This window comes from Anolis sagrei, chromosome 4, assembly GCF_037176765.1.
Source record: "Anolis sagrei isolate rAnoSag1 chromosome 4, rAnoSag1.mat, whole genome shotgun sequence".
Classification (NCBI taxonomy): domain Eukaryota; kingdom Metazoa; phylum Chordata; class Lepidosauria; order Squamata; family Dactyloidae; genus Anolis; species Anolis sagrei.
Genome location: NC_090024.1, coordinates 126,302,614 through 126,328,275, shown reverse-complemented (window position 1 = coordinate 126,328,275; position 25,662 = coordinate 126,302,614). Strand labels below are relative to the sequence as shown.

Genomic DNA, 25,662 nt, shown 5'->3' with positions numbered 1-25,662 from the left:
AAAAAATGCTTGAATCTGTGCTTTGATTCCTTTTGCCTTTGTCAGTATGCTGCTACAGGGATCTGAGGGATACATCCTTTTTTCATTCTGTTCAGTGGCTGTTGTCTTTTTTTTTAAAGTCAAATCCTTGCTTTGGTCTTTCAGAAATGAGCTGATCATGATCTTGACATTAGTTGCCAAAAACGTTTTAGGTGGGTCTACCTAATCTTATCTGGATAATCCATACGAAGGCAAATCACGATCGGGAAAGACACTTTTTTTCTCTTTCAAGCAACTTTCATGCCTCAGCTGTATCTTTCCTTTGTACCTTATTAGACTTTATTCCGTGTTCTTGGTAGCTTTGCATGGGATCATAGTTTAATGGCAGAAATAAAGAGGGGCCATGAAGGCTGGTGGGAAGGAGATATTGTGGATAAAATATACATGGCAGCAACACTGCTAAAATCACAGGCCGTGTATTTTTTTTAAGGTGAGATCTTTGTAAATGAAACTGTGACCAGGAAACCATTGCCTGTTCTATGTATTGTCGAAGGCTTTCATGGCCGGAATCACTGGGTTGTTGTAGGTTTTTTTGGGCTATATGAGCCCGAAAATAAGGAGGGAATGCCTCTAGACCACGGCCATATAGCCCGAAAAAGCCTATAACAACCCAATGCCTGTTCTATTTGCACTGTTTTGCTGGAAGTTTGTACAATCCGTGACATGGTGTTGAGATCAAAGCTTAACATTTGTGGGAACCCTCCGGTGAGTGAATTGTGCTTCTGGATCATTTTAAGTATGTCTTGTGGACATGGATTGCTTCCCTACTGTTTAGTTTTGACTAATCATAAGATTTACGCATTTTTTTCATTTTAGTATTTTCTTACATGATTCCTACGGCAGCATCACATTAGAAATGTAAGGAACAAATCTGTGGTTTGCGCAGTTTGTATCCAGTTCAACATATGCTTTTAATGGGACAGTTGGGAAGAAGGGCTGATCTGCTGTCGTTGCGTGCATTTTCTGGAATTACAGCAGTGAGCCTTGCCTCTTAATTCAAATTGTGCCCACAAAATGCAATGCAAGACCATGTTACAAGAAGGGAATTGTAATTAGAGAAATAGATTTTTGAGCAGATTCCACAGGACGCTTCAGCCAACAGAAAATTGGCCAAGGGCACCGTTGTCATTGGGGTCTGTTGTTTAAAGGAGTACTTTAACAAATGCCTCTGCTCTTGCAGGTATGTAGATAATGTACATGTTCACCAGGAAGGTTTCAATGTGCACCAGCATGCTATGACATAGACACTCTGCCTGAGACTGCTTTCATGGGCAGCAAGTTTTGATATTTCTAAAATCTTATCATCTGTAGTAGATGATCAAAGCACTAAGCTTGGAAATCATTCCAAACAGGTATTTACCTGGAAAGCCACAAGTTTATACAGTTTCTAGGGTTGGATGAAGTGGCATCAGTAGTGTGAAGTCCTTGCTCTATTATTGATTTGAATGTTTGTCAAAAGGAGAGGGGAGGAACAAAGGGCTTCATGATCTCCTTATTGAAAGTGACAAATATACTGCCACACTAACCAAGATCACTGCATACATGTAGAATGCAAAGGTTAATCATTTCCTCTGTACTGAGAAGGGTATTTATTTGGGGGATGGGGTATCTTTGGGGGGGGGGACACCTTTCTCAGCATTCAAAACTTGATATTTAGGGGAGTTAAGAGTCAGCTTTGCCTCCCTGACATGCCTTTTCTCCCTGTTCTTCTGATCTGTACTGTCATGTCCTCAGTGGAACACTCCATGTAATGATTCACATTTGCCTTTGTTGGGTTGATATAAACTGGCCCTAAACTGTAACGAAACATACTGACCACCTCTAGTTCCATCTTGGAGCACAGAGCTCTGAACATTGAGCAGACAACATCATCCTAGTTTTTCACATGATTCAGAATGCAGGCCTGAGAAACACTGAATGTGATAAGTACCAGATAGGTTCATGAACTACCACTTTCTGACCCATTCTTAATTCAATACTGAATCTGCACAGCTATATTCAGGAATGCTCATCAGATGAGAATGCGGCCTTTCCTTGTGTCCAGGAAGGGCAACCTCTTACCAATGCCCAGTTTCTCTGTAGTTGCCAAGGGCCAAATGGCCCAAGAGTGTGTGGTGCAAGTGGTGGGCATCCAGGGGAGGGAAAGGGAGGGAGGGGGCAGGGAAATGTCTTTTCAGGACTCTAATCAACCCTGCACGCTAATTAGCAAATAGTTGAAATCACTGAGGAAAGTTTTTGTTGAAACCGAAAACATGCTGATCACACTAAAGAACCCACTCTTCCAGTGTTGTCAATTGTTACTTTGTTTTGTTTTTCATTTGTTGTTATAATATATTTGGTTTTTTTCTAATTTAAATTCTCACTATTGCCTGACTGTGAACTGCAAACAGTGTTAACTTGATGTAAATAAGGGCCCTTAGAGGTGGTACCTCTGGCTGTTCCACAAAGATTTTTTGCCAAGTTGCATTTTGTTTTAAATAAAAGTTGCAATATTTTATTGGCAAATAGTTTGACAGATGCTTTTATTGTTGAATTAACCCTTGAGATACTATAGAAGAGAGAATGTGATGGCAGAGGGAAAACTAATATTGAAAGCTGTTCATTCGTTTCTGACTCTTTGTGACCTCATGGGCCAGTACACACCAGAGCTCCCTGTCGGCCATCACCACCCCCAGTTCCTTCAAGGTCAAGCCAGTCACATCAAGGATGCCATCCATCCATCTTGCCCTTGGTCAGCCCCTCTTCCTTTTTCCCTCCATTTTCCCAGCATAATGTCTTCTCTAAGATTTCCTTTCTCCTCATGATGTGGCCAAAGTACTTCACCTTGGCCTCTACTATCCTTCCCTCCAATGAGCAGTTGGGCTTTATTTCCTGAAGTATGGACTGGTTGGATCTTCTGGCGGTCCAAGGCACTCAGAACCTTTCTCCAACACTACAGTTCAAAAGCGTCCATCTTCCTTCACTCAACCTTCCCTATGGTCCAGCTCTAACATCCATAGGCAACTATGGGGAATACCATTGCTTTAACTATGCGGATCTTCATTGCCAGTGTGATGTCTCTACTCTTCACTATTTTATTGAGATTGGGCATTGCTCTCCTCCCAAGAAGTAAGTGTCTCCTGATTTCCTGGCTGCAGTCTGCATCTGCAGTAATCTTTGCACCTAGAAATACAAAGTCTGTCACTGCCTCCATGTTTTCTCCCTCTATTTCCCAGTTGTCAATCATTCTTGTTCATTCATTGAAACCTAAAATCATACAAATCAAAATTGAGTGGGGACTAGAATGCTGGGATGTGCCAAGGATACAAAAACACCCTGGACAATCATGCCCCTGTTATTAATTGGTAATGTGAATGCAGATGCTTTAGCTTGCCCACACATCACTATGATCTACTAAAATGGGAAATAATCCATCATAGCTAAAATCATGGATCAAAATCCTGCAGATTTGGTGGGTATATTGTAATTAGCGCAACTGAAATTGATAAATTGAACAGGTAAGTGGCAGCTAAGGCCGGCACCATTGTGACTGAAGAGTCAAGCTACTATGTTTACAACTGAAATAACAGTACAGCTCTTGGCATAATGCAGTTCTATGGTAATTGCATGTGACATGTAGTCTTGAAACACTAGGTGCCATTTGTCAGTTGAAGCTTCAGCTAATGACTTTCATATATAAATTGACCATCATGGCTCAATTATAAAATACAGGTACAGAGGCAAGATTAATTCAAATGCACCAGTAAGTGTAGAAACTGTTCAGTTTGTTGATGCATCCAAGTGCTAAAGATTAATACATAAGTCATTCTCAGGGCACATATTAAGAAATTGCAATTTTAATAATGCTAAATGTCAGAAGGCAAGACTTGTAGTTTAGTGATTAAACAAATGAACTACAAATTGCCAAGACTGGTTAAAATCTTGTTTCTCACAGTAGATCTTTGGTTCTCAACCGGTGGGTCCCCAGGTGTTTTGGCCTACAACTCCCAGAAATCCCAGCCATTTTACCAACTGTTAGGATTTCTAGGAGTTGAAGGCCAAAACATTTGAGAACCACTGCAGTAGATGACGGTTGGTTTTTCAGCTTTCAACCTATTCTAGGAGTTGAAGGCCAAAACATTTGAGAACCACTGCAGTAGATGACGGTTGGTTTTTCAGCTTTCAACCTATTTGTAATATGAATAGCAATCATTGTGTGTGTTCGCATCATTTATTTATATAATGCCATTGACGGACATGGCACTTTAGAAGTAAAACACTTGAAAACAGTGGGCCCTGCCAAAGTTGTACAGTCTAAAATATATGTATGTACACATACATACATAAGAAAAGGAAGGAATAATAAAAATATAAAACTATACAATTGTGAAACAAATTATCCAGATAAAATACAAAATATACAGTAGAATAGAAAGGTAACAAATACATATTGTCAGAGTATTCCAGATTCTCAAACAAAATTAAATTAAAATTTCCAAAGCTTGGGAAAACAAAGTTTTAATTGAAGTTTAAAAACAATGAGTGAAGAAGCGGTCCATAAATATTCAGGGAGGCAATTTCAAGTGCATGGAGCTACAAGTGAAAAAGGATGAACCCAAGCCAAAGAGGAAGAAACCTTTGGTTGACCGAGAAGCCTGGAGTTCCTGGAACACAGATATCAAACTAGAAGAAATGAGGTAAGAGGAAATAAAGAGGGGAGATAGTAAGGCAGTGATTCTCAACCTGGGGTCCCCAGATGTTTTTGGCCTTCAACTCCCAGAAATCCTAACAGCTAGTAAACTGGCTTGGATTTCTGGGAGTTGTAGGCCAAAAACATCTGGGGACCCCAAGTTGAGAACCACTGTAGTAAGGGATTTTGGCAGCTAAGTCATTAAGATTGTACTAAACCCTAGAAGGGGGTAACCAATGAAGAGTTATAAAAATGGGCTGACATATGCAAAATAATGGGGCAAACAGATAACAGAAATGAAAACCATAAAACTAAGGTCAGATCATGGAAGACCAGACAAAATATTACAATAACCAAGGCTGGATGGTCCTTGTGGTCCTTTCAGATTCTATGAGCTAAGGCAGGCCTTTCCAAACTGTGTGTCATGACACATTAGCCTGTTGGCTGCAGTGTGTAGGTGTGTCGTGAGATTCTATGTGTAATAAGCAAATCGTGTTTTTTTTTTAAATAAATAAATGACAGGTTTCCATGAGATATGTTGTGCCCCCATATAAGTCATCATTACAATTCATGTACATGTCTGTATTTTATTGGGGGTTAGTAACCTTCGATTTGCTAGTAAAAATTACTGTGTCACTAAATTATATAGGTCTTCAAAAAGTGTGTCACCAGCATAGAAGTGTTTGGAAAACTCTGAACTAAGGTCTTAGTAGAGGAAGCAAAAAGAAAATGTCTGATTTTAGCGATGTTATAAAGAAAAAAACCATCATGACTTTACTGCGGAGTCCCCGGTGGCACAGTGGGTTAAACCCCTGTGCCGGCAGGACTGAAGACGACAGGTCGCAGGCTTGAATCCGAGGAGAGCGCGGATGAGCTCCCTCTGTCAGCTCCAGCTCCTCATGCAGGGACATGAGAGAAGCCTCCCACAAGGAGGTTAAAAACATCAAAACATCCGGACGTCCCCTGGGCAACATCCTTGCAGATGGCCAATTCTCTCACACCAGAAGTGACTTGCAGTTTCTCAAGTCACTCCTGACATGACAAAAAAATGACTTTACTGCAACCTCCACATTAGCAATGGACAGAGTCAAGAGTGAATGCTTCACTGCAGCATACATGGGAACATTATTAACATGTATGTAGTAAAGAAGGCCTTATTCTTCCTACTAATTATCCAGATTATTTCCTCTCATTGGCCCCGAAATGAACAACCACAGACCCGTATCTAACATTATTGTTGCCTCCCATAGCATTGCACTTAATTCCCGGACCCCCTAGAATTTTTGGGCTTGCACAAATCTTGGCCCGGCCTTTTAAATTTTTAAATATATGTGTGTTATGGCGACAATTTTTATGCTTATATTTTGTTTTGTTAATCTTATGGTTATGTTATTTTTTTACTTTGTATATTTTGTTATGTTACCTGGAAACCGCTCTGAGTCCCCTCGGGGAGATGGAGTGGTATATAAATAAAGTTTTATTTCATTATTATTTATTATAAGGATTAAATAAGGTAACATCATGTACTGTAAACACTGGCAAGCACTCATATTAGGTATGTAGAGAGCCGAAAGAAATTTTTGAAAAGGTGTAACATGTTGAACTTTAGGTCTCCACCTCTCAAGTTTAAGTCTCCACATCTGAGAAGCCTAACAAAATTGCTCCAAATTGACAGAGGCATTTTTGCAGACCACCAGTCTCTTCAAAATGCAGCACCAGGATGCTAATTTGCATAAGGCCCATGGGTAGTTATTCAACTCTTTCCTCCCGTTTTTTGTCAATAATGTTGCCATCCCCCAAAATGGACTCTTTCATAGGTGCCAAGTTTGACCATGCTTAAGCTTGATTTTACCTAACGATAGATGAGCTGTATCATTGTGATCACTTATGTGGTCCTTCGTAAACTTCCAACTCACCTTAGGATTCCAGTTGGCGAATGGTCTTTGCCCATCCTCCCCAAAGCCTGTGCTATGCAGTCAGTTCTATCATTTTATGAAGAGCTGGCTATCACCCTTGTATCTGCAAGTAACTTCAGAATAGCATAAATGCCCTTATTCAAATCATATGTACATCATCATCATCATCATTTAATTACTTATTAATCGCCCTCCATCCAAGATGCTCTAGGCGATTTACAAGCTAAAGATAACCATATGTAGTGAGGGAAACCTGACAATTGAAGCCTTTCCCGTTAGTTCATTATGGGACTTGAAGCCAAATTTCTCATGACTCAAGGCTATCCACATTGCTTCACTGCCAGAACTCTGAACAGCTCTGAAACTCAGCCAGTTTGCCAAGTCTAACAACCCAGTGGCAGATGTTTGCAAGTCCAATGTCCATGCAGATGATCCGTTTCCTTTTTACAACACAGACTACATTGGAAGGTATTTTTGACCTACAGATCAGAGTTCTGTTCAATTCTCTTAGTCATTGTAGCCTTGGTCACACAAGGTTTATCATTTGGCAGCCAAGCCAGACAGCAAATAGCTCACTGTATTTTCTTTGGCGAGCAGCTGTACGGTGTCAATAGCAAACTGAGCCAATGCGAGTCTATTCTGAGTTCTGGCCAAAGTACCTTTCTGAAGAAATACCTTCACATTTGTCATGGAGACCATTCAAAGTCAAAACTAGTGTTGTACAATTTAGAGAGCATGCGAATGATGGCCCATGAGTTGGAAGAGACCTCATGGGCCATCCAGTCCAACCCCTGCCAAGAAGCAGGAAAATTGCATTCAAAGCACTTCCCCGACAGATGGCCATCCAGCCTCTGTTTAAAAGCTTCCAAAGAAGAAGCCTCTACCACTCTGGGGCAAAGAGTTCCACTGCTGAACAGCTCTCACAGTCAGGAAGTTCTTCCCAATGTTCAGATGGAATCTCCTTATTTCAGTGTACATTGTGTCAAGTATCCTCCGGATTCAACAAAAAAAGACAGAAATCTCAGATGCTGGCTCCTGCTTTCCACTGATGTTATGGCTCCCCTGAAAAAAAGTGTCCTAATTTGGATTAATTACTATGTGTGAAGTGGGACTGCACCACCCACACATATGCTTTATACCAGGGCTTCTTAAACTTGCGACCTCTTTGGCCCAAGAAATGTTTACATGACCCCAGGTATATAAGAGAGGTATAGAAATCAAACATTTACTGGTATCTTTTTTTTTGTCATGTCAGGAGCGTTGAGAAACTGCAAGTTGCTTCTGGTGTGAGAGAATTGGCCGTCTGCAAGGACATTGCCCAGGAGATGCCCATATTTGATGTTTTTATCATCCTTGTAGTAGGCTTCTCTCATGTCCCCGCATGAGGAGCTGGAGCTGATAGAGGGAGCTCATCCGCCTCTCCCCGGATTCGAACCTGCGATCTGTCGGTCTTCAGTCCTGCCAGCACAGGGGTTTAACCCACTGCGCCACCGGGCACTCCTACATTTACTGACAATAAATCAGCATTTGCAAAGCTTACTAAATAGGCTCATTTTTCTTTTCATGGAATACAGCTGAAGCATTTTCTTCAGAGTCCACTGTAAACATTGCACATTGTCGCTAACAGATTTGTGTAAACGAGCGACATTCAGAAACCTTTTACTGCTGCTAAATTTTTTGGGACTCCAACACTGAGTGAAGGAAACCCTAAATGGGGGTCAAGGTCTACAGTTTAAGAAGCAGTAATCTCTACTGCCGCCAGACCTGTAGATATTAATGCATAAGGCAATGTTTGTATAGGGCTTATGGGTGAAGATTTGAGCAATATTACCATTATTACACTTAATATTGTGCAAATAGCTGCACTATTCAGGACTACGGGGATTGTTTTATGGTTTTAATAACTGTTTTGATATTTGATGATTTGAATATGATTTATGTTTAAAGTGTGGTTTTACTGTTGTAGTTGTAAGGCATTGCATTTTTGCTCACTACCTCTGAGGATGCTTGCCATAGATGCAGGCGAAACGTCAGGAGAGAATGCCTCTAGACCATGGACATATATCCCCAAAAAAAACCTACAACAACTCATTTTTGCAATTATCTATGTGTAATGAGTCCCCCTCGGGGTGAGAAAAGTGGTATATAAATACTGTAAATAAATAAATACCTAGGCCTAGAGGAAACACTCCGAGGGGGAGTGGGTCTGCAGCTCTCCAGATGTAAGGATGCAACTTGCACAACAACTCCATTTCAAAGCTGGCTTGGCCAGTTGGGAATGGCAATCCATGAAGCAGAGAGCCACAGTGATCCCACGCCTGCCCTACACCCACATCTGCTGACTAAGCACTAAGTTTACACCGCAATGAGTCGCCAGTAGGCTGAGAATTGCGGTATATAAGCGTAGTAAATAAGTTACATTTGACCCAAACCAGTATTCTATCTTAGCTCAAGTAAGTAGATGTATTGTTGAAGGCTTTCATAGCCGGAATCACTGGGTTGTTGTAGGCTTTTTCGGGCTATATGGCCATCTTCTAAAGGCATTTTCTCCTGACATTTCGCCAGCATCTATGGCAAGCATCCTCAGATGTAGTGATGATGCCTCACTACCTCTGAGGATGCTTGCCATAGATGCAGGCGAAATGTCAGGAGAAAATGCCTTTAGAAGATGGCCATATAGCCCGAAAAAACCTACAACAACCCAGTAAGTAGATGTAGTTTGTGTTTTGTACTGCAAACGACTGGGTAACTGCCAAGTTTTAGTTTACAAAGATGTTTCAAATTCCATCCAACACCACCTCTTTCCTGCAAACAGTCCTGAATTTATCAAATTGACAATGTAGGCTTATTGCTCAATTTCAATGCCAGGCTGGAAGTGCCACACTGAATTTTGGCCTTTGTCACCACTCTCCCAACACAGATTTTGAGTGCTGCACTGTGACCCTCTTGGCTTTCAATTCCTTGGCGGAAAATCAAGAACTGTGTGTCTCCATTCTCTGTGGCATATATGCGTTTTGGAAGGCATCGTATGATCATAGCTCTCCCGTATGTCATTCAACTAGCCAAATCTTCAGTACTTTTTAAAAGGTGTTGCAATGCCTCCCCGGTGGCGATAGGATGCTTCCTTCTATACTATACAAGGGTATAGGAAGGGGAAGTAGCTTATTGCACTGTAAGCAAACATTCTAGTTCCTTGTTCAGCCACGTCATTAAAAATTCCAAGCAGGAATTTACATTTTAAAACAGTCTCAGTTGTGTACAAAATGTGAAGAAGCTTTACTCCTTTTGCAGTTGAAGTGTCTTCCTTGCAAAACACTCATTCAGAGAATGTTCCACAAGCAAAACTTTCCTCTTCGGTAGCACCTTTCATGTAGATTCCAGCTACATGGCAGTCTTTAATTCTTCCATTTTCCTTTAGCAATTTCTTCAGTAATTTCTCCCCTCCCATTTCCCATATCCCAGTAACACATACATATTAGGGAAAGGGAGTAGCCAGTGACAGTGCAGGCCTCGCACAATGTACTGAGCCTTTGTGCAAGAGGAAACAGAATAGGTTGCATGTTGCAATACCTGTGCAGTGAAATCCTGTATCGTCAGGGAACAAAGAAGTTTATACGCTGGGAAATGGATTTGCAGCCTTGGGCAGAAAAGAGCTTCTCCTCCTTGGGTACAAACACCATCATCCTTGCAACCTCGTCCAGTGCCTCTTCAGTGAATGGAAGGCCCCGTGTTAGAAAAGCATCCCGGGCACACAGCCTCACGTGGCGGTATTCCAAGGGCAGGAAGGGTACTAGGAAGTCTATGAGGTTCTCTTCTAGAAGGCTATTTTGGGTATAACCTTCATCTGGAAAAATATATATATAACAGTTACAGAATGGATCTCCACAACATTGTACACTTGCTTTCATAGTATCACAGAGTTGGACAAGACCACAAGAGCCACCCAGTCCAACCACATTCTGCCATTCAGGAACACACCATCCAAGATGGATATTCAACCTCCAAAGATGGTTCCGCCATACTCTGATGCGGCTCATCCTTGATTTCCTGGATGACACCCCTGTCATCTTCTAATACAATGCATTTGGGAGATGACCCAGTGGAAGAGAGTATATTTATTTGTGAAAACTCACTGGCAAAAGGGCTAAAGAACTGGAGATAAAACCTACAACAACCCAGAGATACAAGTTCTCTATTAAGAAAGTTTTTAGCTTGTAAACTTTTAATGAACACAATGTGAGAAATGCCAGATATCTAAGCTATGGTTAGAAAAGAAAGATGTACCAGAGATCAAAATGCAAAAATAATATTACCCAATGGAGGGTGCCAAAATGTGTAAAACAAAATCATCCTGTTTTATAGATTAGATTACAGCCTTCAATTGAAGAGACCATGAAAATCTATAGATTGTACTGATGTGTGACTTACATTTTGGACAACAGATCGGTGTCAGGAAATATACAGGCAGTCCTTGGGCTATGGACAAGATTTTTTTTTTTCAGTTTTGGGTAGCATAGGGAAGGGTCAACATCCCTGGAACATGTGCTTGCTGTCTATGACCTAGTTCAGAAGATTTAACCTGACTTTTTCTTTCCCTGTGACAACTGGATTTTGAAAAAACTGGGTTGTCATAGAAACAAGGATTGGTGAGAAACTTCAGTGAAGACGCCTTTTCCCCTTGACAACTCTTGCAGGAATGAATTTTCCTTTCCAGGGGTAGATTTCCCCACATTTCCTATAGTTTCACTCCATTCTTATTTTTTTTAATTAATAAACTTTTATTTGAGGAAAAATAGTTATGTAGACATATACTATACATTTCCCTCTCTTTTATTTACATTCAACCCTGTGCTCTCCTGTACACCCCATTCTTAAATATGACTCATATGTAAGTCAAATGTCTGTAACTCGAGGACTGCCCATTATGGTTTTTAAATCCTTGTGTGTTATTGTTTATTGTTTATATGTGATTTATATTAATTGTATCATATTTATTATTTTTTTGTTTATTGCTTTTTTGTTTATTGATGTGTTGTTGGGCTTGGCCTCATGTAAGTCGCTCCAAGTTCCTTGGGGAGATGGTGGCAGGGTATAAATAAATTATTATTATTATTATTATTATTATGGTTTCCTATTGGCAAACGGTTCAACCAAGGTTGCATTTCATCACCCTGTGCAATTTACACGCATAACTTGTATGAAATTTATTATTTATTTATTTACTTTGCTTATATACCGCTGTTCTCAGCCCGGGGGCGACTTACAGCGGTGTACAACATACAAGAACAAGGTTCAAAAGTCAAGACACAATCTAAAAAATCAATCTAGCAATAACCAAAGACATCATCATCAAAAACATCAATTATGAAATTCATAATTAAACTCTGAAACTGTAAAATAACAGAATTTCAACATGTGTTTGGAAAAGAAATTGATATATAGGTGAAATACCCCAGAGGCTTGGAGGAATGCAAATCCTTATTTCATGAAAACAGTGGCCTTTCCTACATTTTTAAAAATACTTCCCCCCAATTCCAAAGAGGATTGCGCTGCAAATGACAGTGTTAGGAACAAGCAGCCTCTCACCTGTAGCTCCCATCAGCTCCGTCCGCAAATATGGCTCTAAGAACTCCAGGGTGATTTCCTCTCGGGCTCTGCCCGCTCGCCAGAAGTCCAGGGCTACTTCATTAATAATATTTCCCCCTGTGTTACTGGGTGCAAAGAAAGAACATTAACATCAGCAGAAATCAATGGTCCCATAATATTATTATGCATTGCAGCACACCCAAATACCTGGGAGTCACTCTGGACCGTGCTCTGACCTACAAGGAGCACTGCCTGAACATCAAGCAAAAAGTGGGTGCTAGAAACAATATCATACGAAAGCTGACCAAACTTGGCAAGAATACTCAATATGTCCAAAAGTGAACACTGGTGGAGTTTGAGGAAAATAAACCTTGACATTTGGGAGTTATAGTTGCTGGGATTTATAGTTCACCTACAATCAAAGAGCATTCTGAACCCCACCAATGATAGAATTGGGCCAAACTTCCCATACAGAATCCCCATGACCAACAAAAAATACTGTGCTTTGATGGCCTTTGGCGACCTCTCTGGCACCCTCTTACGGGTCGACCCCCAGGTTGAGAAATACTGTACTAACAGAATACCTAGACTACTTCACATTGACAAAATGTGACATGTAAGATATGGCAGGCCTCCTAGAACACACTAAAGTCAGTCACACATATTGGAGACTGGGCAGTGCTGTTATCTTGTTGCCCTCCAGATATAGTTCGACTGGAGCTCCATTCACTCTTGACCACTTCCTATTCTGGCTAGGTCTGAAGGGAATTATAGTCTAACAAACTCCAGAGTAACACCATCTTGGAAGGCCATTAACCAAGAAGTGATTGATTTTCTTAAGCCTCAGCCATGCGGTTCAAAGGTGGCACACATCCAAAGCACTTGCAAAGTCAACAGAAGAAAAGTTGGCATGAATCCTACTAGTTTCAAAGGGCACGTGGATGAGATATGTTGAAACAGGCCCATTTGTTTTTCACATCCGGGAACAGCTATCAAAAGTTCTTCCAATTTCAGAGAAGGTAGGCAAGGATTTGAGTGCAATTCATATATGTAGTCTTCGAAGGATTCAAGAATAAATTTCAGAAAGGAAACATATTTTCATCGGGTTATAGCTCTTCTCCCTCCTTCTGAAACAAAGTTACTTCTATCTTTTCCTTTGCATTCCTGCTATTATTATTTTATAAATATTACCCTATTTCCAAATGGGAATCATCTTCCAGAAAGGGTTGTTGGACATATATGCTTGCAGAAGCCCTGGATGCATCATTAGATTTGTGCTGGCTATTCATCCTTTAGAAAGATAATCCTTCTTTTTTTCCCTTTTCTTTCTTTCTTTCTTTCTTTTTTTTCTTTCTTTCTTTCTTTTTTTTTTTGCTACTATATTTATTTATTTACTTACTTACTGTATTTGTGTACTGCCCCTCTCAGCCTTCCGGCGACTCGAGGCAGTTTACAAGGCAAAATTCAATACCACAAAAGCACAAGTACAATTTTAAAATGTTAACATAAATAAAATTATAACCTCAATAAAACATAAGTTGATAAATCCTCATTAAAACATTGTCCAGTCCCATCGTATAGTTATTCCGTTTTCCTATGTCCATTACTCAATATTTGCAAATGCTTACTCAAACAGCCATGTCTTGAGTTTTTTCCGAAATGTTAGGAGCGAAGAAGTCGATTTAATCTCTTTAGGGAGGGCGTTCCATAGCCGAGGGGCCACCGCTGAGAAGGCCCTGTCACTCGTCCCTGCCAGACACACTTGTGACAAAGGCAGGGCTGAGTGCAGGGCCTCCCCAGACTATCTTAAAGTCCTTGATGGTTCATGAGGGGAGATGCGTTCGGACAGGTCAGTTGGGCCAGAACCGTTTAGGGCAGCATTTCTCAACCTGGGGGTCGGGACCCCGGGGGGGGGGGGTCATGAGGGGGTGTCAGAAAGGTCACTAAAGACCACCAGAAAACAGTATTTTCTGTTGATCATGGGGGTTCTGTGTGGGAGTTCAGCCCAATTCTATTGTTGGTGGGGTTCAGATTGCTCTTTGATTGTAGGTGAACTATAAATCCCAGCAATTACAATTCCCAAATATCGAGGTCTATTTTCCCCAAACTCCACCAGTGTTCACATTTGGGCATATTGAATATCCGTGCCAAGTTTGGTCCAAATCCATCATTGTTTGAGTCCACAGTCCTCTCTGGATGTAGGTGAACTACAAGTCCAAAACTCAAGGACAATGCCCACCAAGCCCTTCTAGTATTTTCTGGTGGTCATGGGAGTCCTGTGTGCCAAGTTTGGTTCAATTCCATCACTGGTGGAGTTCAAAATGCTCTTTGATTGTAGGTGAACTATACATCCCTATACATCTCAAATGACAAAATCAATCCTCCACCAACCCTACCAGTATTCAAATTTGGATGTATCAGGTATTTGTGCCAGATTTGGTCCAGTGAATGACAATACATCCTGCATATCAGATATTTACATTACGATTCATAACAGTAGCAAACTTACAGTTACGAAGTAGCAACAAAAATAATTTTATGGTTGGGGGTCACCACAACATGAGGAATTGTATTAAAGGGTCACAGCATTGTGAAGGTTGAGAACCACTGGTTTAGGGCTTTTTAGGCCAAACTTGGGGGGGGGGGGCTATCATGTGGTCTTCCTTGTTTCCCACTACCTTTAGCCTTAACAAGTTCCTCACCTCAGGAATAAGAAGATAGATCGCCGGTAATTCACCATATCAATGCTGTCATAATGATCCACGTAGGGTTTCAGAGCCTCAAGGAGGCCAGAATGAAGCTTCTCCGCCTCATCAAAGATGAAAAGGGACTGCTCACAGCCTTGCACTGTCTCACTGATCTCTCTTGCTAGCTGGACCTGAATGGGCACATGAAAGTGGTGTGAGCTGCACAGCAGAACACTGATTTAATACTAACATATATATACAGTGTTGCTTAGATATGCACTTATTAGAAATACTCATTGTTAGCAGACAGACAAACTGTCCTCCTACATACCATCCAAAGGAAGAGAACGAAAGGAAGTGGGATGTCCCCTTGGTTGTGATTGCGGTTGCCGTTGTGCCTGCTCTTTCGGCATTCTGACTGGGCCGAGCAGCGGTCTCAGGGCCCTTCCACACAGCCCTATGTCCTAGAATATTAAGGCAGAAAATCCCTCAATATCTGCTTTGAACTGGGTTATCCGAGTCCACACTGCCATATATTCCAGTTCAAAGCAGATAATGTGGGACTTTTTTCAGCTGTGTGGAAGGGGCCTCACGGACGAAACTTATCTCGCAATAGCTGATAACTTATTATTGTGAGAGCATCTGGAGCCTTTCTCAAGATTTGGGGAGCTTCCTGCCTGACTCAGTTTTTGTGATTAGGTCCCTGGTCCTGAAAAGAGTGGATTTTTAAAATTTAACCCTCCCCCCCAGTATTTTAATTAGGATAATTTATTTATTTTGTATCAAAAGCATTGCATAAATTAGTATAAAACTGATAAAAATAGAAGGGAACAGAGGTGCCTAAATATCTTTTGACCAAAAACGGGCAACAGCAACAGCATTGTCTGTAGCCTCCAACAATTCTTCCTCTATACATGAGGCAGGGCATAGTGGATGAGCATACAGATGCGGAGTTGTCTGTTCTGCTCCACAGTCACACAAGGTGTGGGATTCTTTTAGGTAGTGCCATTTTGCCAGGTTGTCTTTTGATCTGCCCACTCCACTTCTGAGTCCGTTTGGTGACTTCTTGGTTTGCCCCTGGAGGAAGACCCTCGTGGGGGACCATCCAGTTGGGATGTCCTGGTCTAGCTGCCCAGAGGGATACCCTTGCTGTTGCGAGGGGGACGCCAAGAGGAGTGGTAGTTCTCATAAAGCTTTTCCTTGATTTGAGTCTATTGGGAGGAGGCTGGTAGCCATGTAATGGATGGCTTTCACAGTGTTCAACCTTATTTCTCTCACATTTAGCAGCAATTTCCCGTCGCACATTGAGGCGGGGAGGGGGCAATGCCACCTAGCTTATCAACAGGTGTAGGTTTAAGACATCCTGTGATTATTCTGCATGTTTCATTCAACATTATGTTCACCTGCTTTGCATGGGCAGACCTATGCCAAACTGGGCAGGCATACTCGGCAGTTGAGTAAGACAAGGCCAGGGCTGATGTTCTTACTAATTTTGGGTCTGCACCCCATATGCTGCCAGTAAGTTTCCGCAGGATGTTATTGCATGAAGCTACTTTGTACTTGGTTTTCAAGTAGTGTTTCCTATATGCTAGTGTTCGATCTAAGGTGACACCAAGATATTTAGGATGGAAACAATGTTCAAGCTCTTGACCTTCCCAGGTCAATTACCATAATGAAAGGTCTGTGTATCAAATTTGGTCCACACGCATCAAGCCAAGCTGAAGCCTTTCAGGTACATACATAGATATTTTCACTTTTATATACAGGCAGTCCCCAATTTACAACATGTGACTTAGGTCCCTTCCACTCAGCTGAATAAAATCCCACATTATCTGCTTTGAATTGGAATACATGGCTGTATGGACTCAGATAACCCAGTTCAACTTAAGAACAAACTTACAGAACCGTAACCTGGGAAATGCCTGTATATAGTTTTTGATATTCCATCTTGTGGGATATAATTCTACAATTCTCACAAAATAGTTTGCAACAACTAAAAACTGCAATGTTTTACAACAAATGCTTTAAAAAAAAACTTGCCAAATTAAACAACCAAGGCAAACAAATAATTCAGTTGTTAATCTCAACTAGAGTAGGCCCACTGACAGAATCAGCAGCTGAAAGGTAAAGTCATGGTTAAGAAAATTCTAAAATTAAAAGTCTGGTTGAGAGTAGTAACTGGATTGATATTTAAAACACAAAAAGGAATAGTCAACTTCTGCCATAGTACTATGACTAATAAAATGTTATGAACAGAGGAGCAAAGATGGCAGTTCAGACCAACAAATGCCAAAACAATAAAGCCATACCAGGGATTTCCTTCCATATCATACTTGCCTACCTGTTATCCTATTCTGAAACTATTTTTCTCACCTTGTATATGTCCACATATTTGGTATGAGGGAAGTGAAACTGAGAAATGAAGACTCTGACACAGTCACTCTTCAGGCCATCCCGGTACAAATGTTCTGCTATCATTCGAGCCACAAAGTTCTTCCCCGTGCCAGACCAGCCATGGAAGGAAAGAGTCAGTGCTTTCTCTGGATCTGGTGTCTCCAGGAAGCCCTGAACAGCCTTCAGGACAACATGTTTCACCAGATGTTGACCATGGAGTCGACGGCTCAAATCCAGTTCCAGCCCTAAAAGGGAAAAAAAAAAAGGAGGGGGGGGGGGGAAGAGAAGGTCCTTTTCATATCATTTTGGAGTTGCCAAAGGTGCCCTTATTAAAAAGTCATCCCCTAAGATAAAGGTACAATTGACTTTTAATACAAAGAAATATCAAGTAAGACTAGAGCTTGAAAAACATATTTTTGACCACAATTCCCAGAATACTGATGCTAAGATATTTAATAGTTGTTCTTCTTTTGCGCCCTCAAAACCATTCCCAAACTTAGAATGAGATTAATACGGTGTAACCACCCAATTATTTGCTAAAGTCAACACACCCTAGGTACAAATATGGAAGCATAGAAAGATGGAATCAGGTGTCAAACAGGGATGTGTTATTGCCCCAACTTTATTCTCCATCTTCATCGCTATGATACTTCATCTTGTTGACGGGAAACTTCACTCCTGAGTGGAAATCATCTATCGGACAGATGGCAAGCTATTTAACCTCAGCAGACTGAAAGCCAAAACCAAGGTTGCAACAACATCCGTTATAGAATTCCAGTATGCTGATGAACACATCATCTGTGCACATTCAGAAGATGACCTACAAGCCACTCTAAACACCTTCGCTGAAACATATGAGAAGCTCGGCCTGTCATTGAACATTGAGAAAACCAAAGTGCTGTTCCAGCAGTCACCAGCCATTCCCTCTCCAATGCCAGAAATACAGCTTAATGGTGTAACATTAGAAGATGTTGACCATTTCCGCTACCTTGGCAGCCACCACTCCACAAAAATCAACATCGACATCGAAATACAACACCGCCTGAGCTCTGCAAGTGCAGCATTTTTCTGAATCAATCAGAGTGTGTTTGAGGACGGGGACATCTGTAGGGATACCAAGGTGCTTGATTATAAAGCTACTGTCCTCCCAACCCTGCTATATGCCTGTGAAACGTGAACTGTCTACAGATGTCACATGCAACTCCTAGAACGATTCCATCAGCACTGCCTTCGGAAAATCCTGCAAATCTCTTGGGAAGACAGGTGGACAAATGTCAACATGCTGGAAGAAGACCACCAGCACTGAAGCGATGGTCCTCCGCCATCAACTCCACTGGACTTCAAAACTCTGGCATAGACACTGAGAACTGGGAAGCCCCGGCCCTTGAGCGCTCCAGCTGGAGGTCAGCTGTGACCAGTAGTGCTACAGAATTTGAAGAGGCATGAATGGAGGGCGAAAGAGAGAAACGTGCCAAGAGGAAGGCGTGTCAAGCCAACCCCAACCGGGACTGCCTTCCACCTGGAAACCAATGCCCTCACTGTGGGAGATGATGCAGGCTCTATAATCACCTACAGACCCACCCTGGAGGATTATCCTACTTGGACAACAAGGAATCGCCTAAGTAAGTAAGTAAGTAAGAAAGCAGAAGCTCATCATTTGTGATTATGTTCGAAGGACTAATTCAGCTAAGGAAAAGGTTACTGATAGGACAAAGAATCCACATCAATTTATGTAGAATATTTAACAGAAATATAGAGCCTTTTGGTATCCTAACTTATCTGAACTGGGATATTGAATCATTACCACCTATAAAGGACCCAATTTTCAGAATTTGCAGACTGTTGGGGATGGAAATGGGTTCAGGATGCAAGTGGTAATCTTTACAGTTACTTACACTGTGCTTCATTACTGAAGTGAGATAGAACCTTTGAAATACTACCAGAACTTTGCACAAGTCAAGAACTGCTTAAGGAGAGCATTGATTCTTGAGACTTGGGTTCACATTCCTGATCAACCATGGAAACACGTTAGGTATCCTTGGGCAAATCACACACTCTCAGCCTGAAGAAGGCAAAAGCAAACCCCCTCTGAACAAATCTTGCCAAGAAAATCCCGTGATAAGGTCCCCATAAGCAGGAAACGGCTGGAATACACACAGCGATGATATATAGAGTCCCACAGGTCTAAATAAACAAGACAAAGTTGAGCTCAACACCTCAATATCTATTTACAAGCACCTTCGAATCAAACAGGAGTGATTCTTAAGCCCTGGCCAGGTAATTCAGATTGACAAAAGGGAAGAGAATTAAACCGCAATGTGGGGGACTGAGAAGAGGCTGAACTTCCAAGGAAAGAGAACTTGCTTCAGAGATCGGATTGTGTAACAGAAGAGTTCTGCACTATAAGGAATGCAATGGTAGTGCAAAACCAAATACTTTCAAAGGGGAAAAATATTCTGAAAGAAAACATGTACTGCAGCATATACACAGCTGTGTTAAAATACTCCTAAGGGAGCAGAAGGTTGTGCTGACTTAAAGAAACAAGTCTTTACCTGTTATATTATTGGTCACTCTGCAATCTCCTGTTGCACAGCACTTGCCAAGCCTGCAGTACCAATTGGAGACCATCTCAGTTACCATGGGCCAATTCCATCCTAGAAGAGAGTTGAACCAGATTTTTAAAAGACAGAAGTGCACAATTCCTATAGCCATGGCCCAAGAAGTTCATACTCCCCACTGTCACATCCATCCTTAAAACAGACTTGCAGAATTAACTTACTGAAGGACTGAGTCATTAATTTACCAGTTAATTCACTCTGAAGCAGCTCTGACTTGGGGGCAGAGAGATCTGTATTCTTATCTTTTAAACTAGGTTCAATAGGACTTGTTATCAGAAGAGCATTTCAGAATAACAGGACATTAATATGTCTACAAAATAGGGGTGCATCTAACACTGTAGCATTAATGCAGTTTGGCACCACTTTAACTGTCTTGTCTCAATGCTATGGAATCATGGGAGCTGTAGTTTTACAAAGTATTTAGCCTTCTTTGCCAAAGAGTGCTGGTGTCTCACTAAACCACAAACCCCAGAATTCCACAGCATTGGATCATAGCAGTTAAAGTGGTGTCAAACTGCAAGAATTCTTCAGTGTAGATGAAGAATTCTTGTGAGAGTTTTGTCTGGAAAAGAGCCGCTATGGCGCTTGTTGCTCAGTTAACTTCACAAAATTTGGTGAAGCAGTAGCAGCATCTGGGCACAGAGATGGCATAAAGAACATCCACACATTTCATAAAACAAAAGGAACGTGTTTCACTTTGCCCTCAGATTAGAGCTTTCCAGATTGTGAGTTGTGATACATTAGTGTATCGGCTCCAGTGTTTGGGTATGTCACGTGAATGTAACAAAAAATGACAAAAATCTTGAAAATATATATTGTAGTTTACAAATCATTCACACACACACACACATATATTATATTACTGAAATGTTTTCATGAGATATGTTATTTCTCCATACATTTTATTATTGTGTTTGTTGTTGCTGACTTTATATCTTGCCTTTCTCCCCATAGGGATTCATGGTGGCTAACAAATACAGGCAGTCCCCAAATTACGAACAAGACAGGTTCTGCAGACTTGTTCTTAAGTTAAATTTCTTTGTAAGTCAGAACAGGTACATTTTTAAAGTGTAACTCCAGTCAGATGTATATCTTTTTAGCTTTGGACAGCACGTCCACTTTGCCAGTAAAACTGAATGATTGTACCGTGAAATGATGAATGTCTAAAAATAAAATGTTTGGAAAGCTCTGTGTTAGACTGTGAACCTTTATTCATAAATGTCACTCATACCTGTCACTCCATCTTATCACATTGAGAAATTTCCCAGTCATAGGATACTTCAGCTTCTATTCAAGCATGGAGAGGCACTGAGCTCATCACATGAGTTAAACTACTTCCAGCCGTGGTTGAAAAGAGGCCCGAAATTTCTCATCACATTGAGAAATTTCCCCCTCCAAGGTCACTTCAGCCTCTTTTTGACCATCACGTGTTCCAAGATTGAAAAAAGGTAGAAATACTCTGAAATGAGGGGACTCAGGCCAGCAATTGTATTGAGCTCCTACCTCTTATTGCACTTTACTCCAATGTTTACAACTGAAAAACAGGTGGGATTAGAGCCATCAAAGCTTTCTGTCCTGTTTCAATGCCCAACCGTCAGAAGTCTTGTGTAGCCTATGGGGTTTGATGCATAACCATAGGATCCCATGGAAAGAAGTGGTATTAAACTGGTGTCAGACTCCTTTAATATAAGGGGCTTTGGACAGGGCAGGAGATGTCTTGGTTTTCGGAATAGTAATACAGATCTTGTGATTTTTGTGTGTGTCAGGAGTGACTTGGGAAACTGCATGGGAAGTTAGAGCTGAGAGCTCCTCACTCCAAACCGCTGACCTTTCGGTCAGCAGTCCTGCTGGCACAATGGTTTAACCCACTGCACCACCGGGGGGAGGGGGGGGCTCCAGATCTTGTGACGAATGTAAAAGATGACTGTATTGCTCACTCTTAGGTAAGTATGATAGGGAGGAAGAATGTGGGGCTACCCTTGAAGACGGCCCGGAAATCACAACTCGGCCAACACTCAACTCGTCCAACAACTCGTCCAGCAGCCAGATTAATAACTGGGGCGAATTACAGGGAGCGGTAAACCCTCTTGTTTATTTACAGTATTTATATACCGCATTTCTCGCCCTTGGGGGACTCAAGGAGCTTTAAGGAGCTTCACTGGTTGCTGTTTATTTTCCGGTCCCAATTCAAGGTGCAAGTTATCACCTATAAAGCCCTAAACCAGTGGTTCTCAACCTGGGGTCCCCAGATGTTTTTGGCCTTCAACTCCCAGAAATCCTAATAGCTGGTAAACTGGCTGGGATTTCTGGGAGTTGTAGGCCAAAATCATCTGGGGACCCCAGGTTGAGAACCACTGCCCTAAACGGTTTGTGACCTGCCTACCTTCGTGACGTATCTCTCTCCATGAACAAGCCCAAGCTCTTCGATCTTTGGGGGAGGCCCTCCTTTTGGCCCCTGCCAGTTTAACAGGCCTGTCTTGTGGGTACAAGGGAGAGAGCCTTCTCTTCTGTGGCCCCCCGACTCTGGAACTCATTGCCCGGTGAGATTAGGCAAGCCCCTACCTTAGAAACCTTCAAGAAGGTTCTCAAAACCTGGCTTTTCCACTGCACTTTCGGAGCGGAAAAGCCAACTATATACACTGTTGCTCCCCCTCAACGTTTTTGTTTCTGTAGTATACTTCCCCTGCCATATGAAAGTCTGTTTTTGTCCCCGTTTCTTTATGAGCTTCTCCCTCACAAATAATCTGCTCCATTTCTATTTCACCCTGAGTTTTTAGTATTTTATCTTGTACATGCGGCCCGCTCATTGTCATTGTGATTGTGAATGATTTTGTATTGTATTTTTATATTCCTTACTGTACTCATATGTTTTATGCATTTTACTGTGTTGTTGTTTTGTGCTTTGGTTTTAATTTTATTGTAATACTAGCCATCCCCTACCACACATTGCTGTGGCCCAGTCTGTGTATATGCGTGTTTGCGTATATACAGGGTGAGGCAGCATAACTTCCTTTTTTAAAATGCGCGCCATTCAGTCGGTTGAAGACGTAGTGGAGCACTAGTAGTCTCGTTCGAGAGGTGGGAGTATAAAGTTTTGTCCTGACACAGTTCAGTCGCCATCATGCGTCGGAACAGTGAGGAGCGTGTTTTTGCCATTGAGACCTACTTTTCGAGCGGATTTGGAGTGACCGGCCCGCTTTTTTTCTATGGTTTTTTTTTTAATTCCGTGTTTATGTGAACCGTCCAAGGACCCTACAAGATTTGAAGACCAACATCCAGGAAGAAATTGCCAACACAACGCCGGTTATGCTGGCAAGAGTCATGACAAAGGCCAGAAATCGGTTTACTCAGTGTATGGAGAATGGAGGATGTCACCTACTTAATTTGATCTTCAAAACTATGCAAAACAAAACTTTAGGTATGTGCCTACATTATTAAAAAAAAAATTCTGATTCATACAATGGGTTTTATTAAGTTTTGAAAAAAGGAAGTTATGCTGCCTCACCTTGTATATATGTGGTTTTGTGCTTGCGTTGTAATGCATTTCTTAAATTTCTTTTGGCTTTTTAAGTCCCTTATGCTGTGTTTTCCAGTGTTTTTATGAGTTATGGTCACTCGTTGGTCAGTTAGGGGTCTTGTGTCCAAATTTGGTGTCAATTCGCCCAGTGGTTTTTTAGTTATGTTAATCCTACAAACAAACATTACATTTTTATTTATATAGATGCTGTTGGGCTTGGCCTCATGTAAGCCACCCCGAGTCCCCATTGGGGAGATGGTGGCTGGGTATAAATAAAGTCGTCATTATTATTATTATTACTAGCTGTCCCCTGCCACGCGTTGCTGTGGCCCAGTCTGTTGATCTGGAAAATAAAGTAATGAGAAAGTGTTGGTTTCTAATATGTGTAATGTCTTTATGTCTGTGGGTAAACAGTATTTCTTGCTGTTTCTTTGTCAGTGTTGATGTGGAGAGTGTCTGGTTTGCCCACCCTGGAACATACAACGTATCATTGTCCTTCTTTAAGGGTCCTTTTCAAATCTATGATACTATACCTGTGTGTGTGTGAATCATATCTCTCTCTCTCTCTCTATGGCTGGATGGCTCTTTGTCAGGAGGACTTTGATTATGTTTTCTTGCCCTGATGAAGGGAGTTGGATTGGATGGCCTTAAGTATTTTCTGTTGGTCATGGGGGGTTCTGTGTGGGAAGTTTGCCTCGATTCTGTCCTTCGTGGGCTTCAGAGTGCTCTTTGATTGTAGGTGAACTGTGAATCCCAGTGACTACAACTCCCAAATGTCAAGGTCTATTTCCCCCAAACTCCATCTGTGTACATATTTGGGTGTATTGAGTGCTTCTGCCAAGTTTGGTCCAGGTCCATCATTGTTTGAGTCCACAGTGCTCTCTGAATGTAGGTGAACTACAACTCCCAAACGCAAGGTCAATGTCCACCAAACACTTCCAGTATTTTCTGTTGGTCATGGGAGAACTGTGTGCCAAGTTTGGTTCAATTCCATTGTTGATGGAGTTCAGAATGCTCTTTGATTGTAGGTGAACTATAAATCCCAGAAACTACAACTCCCAAATAACAAAATCATAATTTTTTGAGTGATGGTCACTCCTTGTGTTGTGAGATGTTTTGTTGCCAAATTTGGTGTGATTTCGTTCATTGGTTCTTTTGTTCTTAAGGTACTCATTATGCACAAAGCATTTATCTATATATATAAATCTGTTAGGTTGGTTATACCGGACAGGTAAACTCTAAACCCCCTCAACGAAACTGCACCAAAATTGCCATGGCCCTAGGACAACCCACTCGGTACAAACTAATCCACTCACAATTACAAACATCACAACAACACACTCACAAAATGGCAAAACAACAGAGCATGCGCACTGGAGCAAAGTCTCCAGCTCGCGCGCACACATGGCCGAACGGCCGAACGGCACTTCCCTCCCTCCCTCGCCCAGCACGAACACGTCGCCGCCACAAACACACACACACGCATCGCAACTTCCTCCCACCCCTTCCCTCCACCCCCTCCTTCATCTTACCCCTCCCACGCTGCCTCCAAGCCTCGCCGCGCCGCATCCCCACCGGAAAGACACGCCTCCTCCCTTCGCCCCACCTCTTCCCTCCCTGACTCACTCCTTCCCTCCTCCCTCCCTCCCTCCACCTCCGGAAAGACACGCCGGTGGGGATGCGGCGCGGCGAGGCAGCGGCGCTTGGAGGCAGCGTGGGAGGGGTAAGATGAAGGAGGGGGTGGAGCGAAGGAAGGGGGCGTGTAACCAGAGAGGGAGGGAGGAGGGAAGGAATGAGTCACAGAGGGAAGGGGTGGGGTGAAGGGAGGGGGAGACTTTGAAGACACGCCCCTCCGTTCGCCCCACCCCTTCCCTCCCTGACTCACTCCTTCCTCCTTCCACCCCCTCCGGAAAGACCCGCCCCCTCCCTTCGCCCCACCCCTTCCCTCCGTGACCTTGAGTATGGGAGTTGTAGTTCACCGACATCCAACTTCGCCCCGCCCCCTTCTCGCCCACACATGCACCACGCAACTTCCCCCCTCCCCCTGCTAAGCCCACCCACGCCGCTGCCAAGCCTCGCCCCTTTCTAACCCTGCCACCCTCTTCCCCCAGTCCAAGCCCCGCCACGCCGCTTCCTGCCCCGTCGAAAGCATCTCTCCGCCCCCTCCTTCATCTTACCCTGCCCATGCTGCCTGCACTCCTCCTCCTCCCACCCCACTCTGCCGAAGCCCCACCCA

The 25,662-nt window shown here is 42.3% G+C and overlaps 1 protein-coding gene and 2 long non-coding RNA genes across 6 annotated transcripts in view; 2 read left to right on the top strand and 1 right to left on the bottom strand.

The window, feature by feature from the left end:
* TOR3A (torsin family 3 member A) overlaps nucleotides 1-25,662 on the bottom strand; it is a 39,494-nt gene that overhangs the window by 11,030 nt on the left and 2,802 nt on the right. Inside the window, exons 2-6 of one of the 4 annotated variants that reach the window (XM_060774438.2) lie at nucleotides 19,844-19,945; nucleotides 17,271-17,536; nucleotides 14,913-15,088; nucleotides 12,211-12,335; nucleotides 10,195-10,468 (exon numbers count right to left, since the gene is read on the bottom strand). In XM_060774438.2, the coding sequence (XP_060630421.2) occupies nucleotides 10,218-10,468; nucleotides 12,211-12,335; nucleotides 14,913-15,088; nucleotides 17,271-17,536; nucleotides 19,844-19,945 (920 nt within the window). In that variant the 3' untranslated portion in view covers nucleotides 10,195-10,217. Of the gene's footprint in view, nucleotides 1-2,873; nucleotides 3,202-9,852; nucleotides 10,469-12,210; nucleotides 12,336-14,912; nucleotides 15,089-17,270; nucleotides 17,537-19,843; nucleotides 19,946-25,662 lie in introns of those variants that run through there. The other 3 variants (XM_067467647.1, XM_060774437.2, XM_060774439.2) reach the window with 3 other exon arrangements.
* Nucleotides 4,582-5,210, top strand: LOC137096943 (uncharacterized). Its single transcript, XR_010909833.1, has 2 exons — nucleotides 4,582-4,746; nucleotides 4,890-5,210. It is a non-coding gene; the product is annotated as an uncharacterized lncRNA (long non-coding RNA).
* Nucleotides 5,806-6,416, top strand: LOC137096944 (uncharacterized). Its single transcript, XR_010909834.1, has 2 exons — nucleotides 5,806-5,859; nucleotides 6,211-6,416. It is a non-coding gene; the product is annotated as an uncharacterized lncRNA (long non-coding RNA).